The sequence below is a fragment of the Poromitra crassiceps genome, assembly GCF_964638095.1.
Source record: "Poromitra crassiceps genome assembly, chromosome: 3".
Taxonomy (NCBI): domain Eukaryota; kingdom Metazoa; phylum Chordata; class Actinopteri; order Beryciformes; family Melamphaidae; genus Poromitra; species Poromitra crassiceps.
This window is the reverse complement of record NC_139625.1, coordinates 33915750-33920759: the sequence shown is the minus strand read 5'-3', so window position 1 is coordinate 33920759 and position 5010 is coordinate 33915750. Positions and strand designations below refer to the sequence as shown.

At 41.9% G+C, this 5010-nt stretch overlaps 1 protein-coding gene across 1 annotated transcript; it reads right to left on the bottom strand.

The window, feature by feature from the left end:
- Positions 1 to 628: 628 nt before the first annotated feature.
- Positions 629 to 1728, bottom strand: noto (notochord homeobox; the record flags this gene model as incomplete). The annotated part of the gene is made up of 3 exons (XM_083633533.1): positions 629 to 829; positions 1047 to 1228; positions 1350 to 1728. 3 exons carry the CDS (start codon positions 1726 to 1728, stop codon positions 629 to 631), a joined length of 762 nt encoding a protein of 253 aa, XP_083489659.1.
- Between the last annotated feature and the right edge of the window lie 3282 nt (positions 1729 to 5010).

Here is a 5010-nt window from a genome sequence, read left to right as displayed (position 1 = left end):
CTGAGACACAAAATGTCATTAAATGCGGGTTTGTGGCCCCAATGTGGACCAAATTAGGGGTCGTCCTTGATATGAAAAAGGTTGAGAATCTCTGGTCTAGAAATGTAGATAGTGGAATTTGAAATCTCATTGTGACTGTTCAGTAACTCAGTTTTGTTTGTTTTAGAATCAAACCATAGCCTGACTTAACTCTGCATGTAAACGTACTGAATGAGATGTTCTGTTGGGTATCTTAAGAGTTCAACTGGGAAAATCAGATAATTAACATTCCGTTTTGTCAAGACATTTTGTTTAATGTGTAAATTATTAAGATAAGTATAGCTTTATAAGCTACAGCTGCTACATCTCAGCTTCCTCTTCTAAAATCCTGCTAAACTGTGACTGAATGAATATAGAGGAATGAACACAGGACAAGGCACAGATAATGTTAGAAAATATATTTCTAAATATTTCATTCAAATTTACAAAAACTGGATACAAGGTGAACCCCTGAAAGAGCAATAAAGGTACATTTTTTTAAATATATAGCTATACATCTATTAAATATTCATAGTTAGAGGTGCAGGCCTCCTTTCTCAGCAGTAGCCTTATGTACAAATGTCTCTCGGAAAAAGTCCAGTGTGTTTGGTCAACAGTGGTCAACGGAACCATCAGACACGTCAATATCCACGTCTGAGTCAGAGAACTCCTCATCATCACCTTCGTCTCCGTGGCCCTGGGACCCGGGACTTTTAGGCGGGGCCAGGCCCAGTTTGGCCAGCTTGGCCTGCTGCTGCTCCAGACTCTGTTTGCGCCACTTGATGCGTCGGTTCTGGAACCAGACTTTGACCTGGAGAAGAAAAACAAGGAGCACATTAGAATAGTCGTGGATTTAAGAAATTAATTGTGGGGTATATTACTCTATTAAAAAAACATGATTCAAATTAACTGCAGTGATCATCAAATGATGCCTACACGTTTAGCAGGCCTACAACTGCTACAGTTTCCCAGCGAATCATGCTTGATGGATAACGAATTCAGTCTGACTCAAGTCTATTTTTATTTACCTGAGCCTCTGTGAGCTGCAGAGCGGAGGCCAGCAGGAACCTCTCCGAGCCGACCATGTACTGTTGCCGGGCGAACTCCTTCTCTAGTCGGGACAGCTGCTCATTGGTGAAGCTGGTGCGCATCCGTTTCGACTTTCCGCCCTTGGTTTTGAACGAATGCACGTTGACTTTAGACATAGAATCTGTAACAGAAGTTGACATGGGTGTAAGTAGCCTATATTGTCATATGACATGAGCGTGACATTGGTTTTACGCGGATATAGTTCCAGTCAATGCAGTCATAACACGAGCTGAGCGGTTTACCTTGTGCGTAAAAAGCCCCGCGACACGATGATTGGTATGTGAAGGGCGGGCAGCAGTAGACGGAGTATCCGGGTTGAGTGTGGACCGCTGAGTGCAACATGTTCGGCGACGGCGAGTAGAGGTAAGGTGGGGGTATCGGTAAGCCCATCTGCCCGGTGAACGGCAGCAGCCGCATTGAGCCGCATTGAGCAGGACTCGTCCGGCCGCCGTTCGTGTCCTCTGGCTTGGCGAGCAAAGCGTCGATAGTGAAAGATTTTCCGCTGGGAGGCTTCGTTGACGATGCGCACTGGCTTCCCGGGTACTGTGGGTACAGAGATGCTGGTGCGTAATTACGCACGGGGTATCCGTATGCTCCGGTTGGTCTGTTCGGTATCTGCATCGTGCCAGACGTAAATTCAAACGTAAAAAAGGGTTTTCAAACAGCGAGCTGTTTCTCCAAGTGCAGCGAAGAGGTGAATGCTGCTCCTCAGCCCCAGAGTCTCTATTTATACCCGGCCGACACCGAGGTGTCAACAGCCCCCCATCGGTCCTTTGTCTTTCTAAGTAGCAGATGAGAGAAACGAACATCCCGACAACGTATCCAATTAATTGATGGAGTAGTACAAGCTGGGATTGTCAAACATCCTAACCCTTTGAATGACAAGGCTTTTGAAGAGGCGTGGGGGTAGGGAGATTTACTGGCCTACAAATTCTTGCATGGATCTTAACTCCAAATGTAATCATTACCGCTGGGAAAGCCTTCATGTCACCAAATCATCTTTTGGGCCCTTTTAAGTCAAGTCTGGCCGACAGATGCTTTAAGCAGCGTAACAAATAGCTTCGCCATTGGAGGCCAACTTTCCCTACAATTTAGGCAGACAGAGATTTTCCAGTGAGTTTCTTTTTTACTTCTTTAATACATTAATACAATTAGTTGCACAGCTTTAGTTTGCAAATATTTAATCAAATTTTTTGTTTAGGCCTAATCCTCCAATTGAGGAATATTGGAGCCATCTTTGTCTCACCCAGTTGTAAATCAAGAATCACTCCTGTATGTAAACAAACTATAATCTTTGTCCTGTATGAAATGAATGCGCTCTTTTTCCCAAGTGTGCCTTTTAACAGGAGCGGCGTCGCTCTTAAAATTGAACTGCTGTGCGTAATGGAGGCGTCAAAATCAGCGAGTTGGGTGTGGTGACAGAGTGGTGCTGCTGGTTTTACCAACTGCAACACAGTAATCCCAGTCACTGCGTTAATCCAGAGGTTGATCCCATCCTTTGAAAGTAGCCTATTACTCTGACTGCGAAATGCCTCTAAAAACTATCAATGCGTAATTTAGCCTAAAACCTACAATCTGATCTCTTTTTTGTTTTATAGAACTATTAAATGTTGTTTTAAGTCCATCAATATTGTGCATGTTGGGGAGGGAGAGAGAGAGAGGTAGATTACCAAGTAAAAGCTGACCATTAAATTAATTAGGGCCTACCTAATTCATTTGAGGTGCTCTAAATGTATTGATTAGATTTGGTCAAGTTCGTTAGCTATCATTCTTCCTCTGTGACGTGTGACGTGTCTTATTGTGGTTTTAGATTCTTTGTGCGCACACTTAAAACTTGTTTTATGATTCTGAAATTGAATTATTTCTGCACAGGAGATCAGACAATGCAATTCCATTATCGGTTCCTCATTAGAAGCTTAAGGCAACAGATGAAACGCTGTGCGGCTTCTTGAAAGGAAGTGATTTGCTTTCTTACACTATCGAGGACAAAGGCATTCTCTCTTTCAACTTGGATTATTGCCAGCTCTGCAAACTTTCCGAGCTCATTTCCATCATTTGGAAGTGGCAGAGAGCGTCTCAGGGCTTTAAGTAACTGTTAAAACACATTTAAACACCGAGGCGAGCCGCTTATTCCCTTTGACTTGGGAGCGTTGTATTTATTCTCTGTAGCTGACACTAGAATGTCTAATGAAGAGGGCAAACACAGACTTTCTCAACTGGGCCTGAACAATAAGGATGCTTCTGATGCCGCACCGACCGACCAGCCCGGACCACCCACCCCAGACCTAAACTGTATTTGTTGTCGTGCACTGCAAAGAATATCCGTTTAGCCTTGCATTGATGGTGCACTGCACTGCATGGCTCGTCAGTAATCAATACAGTCACTAATTCTATTCGGACAGATTTTATTTTATCTGTATTTCCCCCTTTTATCCACTATGTTGATTTTGTGCTGATATAGCCTATCTATTTGGCTTGTGTGTGTGTGTGTGTGTGTGTGTGTGTGTGTGTGTGTGTGTGTGTGTGTGTGTGTGTGTGTGTGTGTGTGTGTGTGTGTGTGTGTGTGTGTGTACATACATTATACTATAGTAGTAGTTATAAAGTTGTAGATAATGTGTAGAGTATGCTTTATATATAATAATATTATAGGTGTATGATAGGTTATTACATTATAATACATTAATATTAAGCTTATATCAAAACAATGGGTGAAACTTGACAAGTATTCACTTCTCCCTACTCCTTTTTTGGACATGAAATATGAACTTATATTTCTTGAGAATTTGCAATGCGTTTGCTGTGAATTCAATTGTCTATTTTGAAGGGCATTTTATCTGCTATATTTCTTTTCTTGATTATATTTCTTGTATTCTTTTTTAACATGTTTGAAATAAATCTGAAATCTATGTATTTTGACATTGACACCATAACTTCCTTTTTTCCAATGTCTTTGACCAATGACTGATCTTTTATACTTGTTCAGGGACTACAGATGAAAACTATAGCCTTTTTGGATAATCTTCTGGCATATTTTGTGAATGTGCACTGTCCCTGTTAATAAAACTAAAACTGCACTCAGTTAAATGACTATTCCATTTTAAAATCTGAAAAAAACCCAGCCAGTGGAGCAGCATAACTTGTTTCTAATGCAAGTCAACTTGTTTTTAGAATGTCATTGAAGTGTTATTTTCATAGAGATTTGATTGTTTCAAAATGCTGACAGATATTACTGGGAGAGAGAGAAGAAACCTTCAAGTGAAACTATTGCAACTATTGGAAAATGAGACTACAAATTATGAGACTAAATTAGTTCTTAAGATGGACACTTTTTGCAGTGTGGATTTCACAGCTAGTGGAAAGGCTGGAGAGGTGAATCCTATCTCCTTCCCCCATTCTGCCTGCCTGCACATCTGGATATACCATGGACTGATGGACATGTCTGTCTCATGGACTGATGGACATGTCTGTCTCATGGACTGATGGACACGTCTGTCTCACAAAATAGTTGATCTTTTTGTGATATGAAGAGTGAAACTAGCAATACATTCACTGCCGTGCTCCCTAATGATGGAGCTGCATGTTGCTAAATAACTCAACATGTCCTCTCTTGTCCTTGTGTATTGGAGCCAGACAAGGAATACACTGACCATTGTCCCCCAGCTCTCTTTTCATAGTCATGGCCTGAGAGGAGAAAGAGGTTGCTCTGTAACGGCTTGGCCGTCCTCTTCTGTCCAAATAAAGCTCCCATCAAAAGCCTGAAACAGCTTCCCTATCTGCAACTATTCAGTCACTGTTGGTATCTGCAAGGGCTTCCATGGTTAGAAGGAAATGGTTCATTTTTACACCACCACTTGCTTCAACCTCTTGAAGTTGCAGGAGTCTAGAAAGGCGAAGCTGCCACAA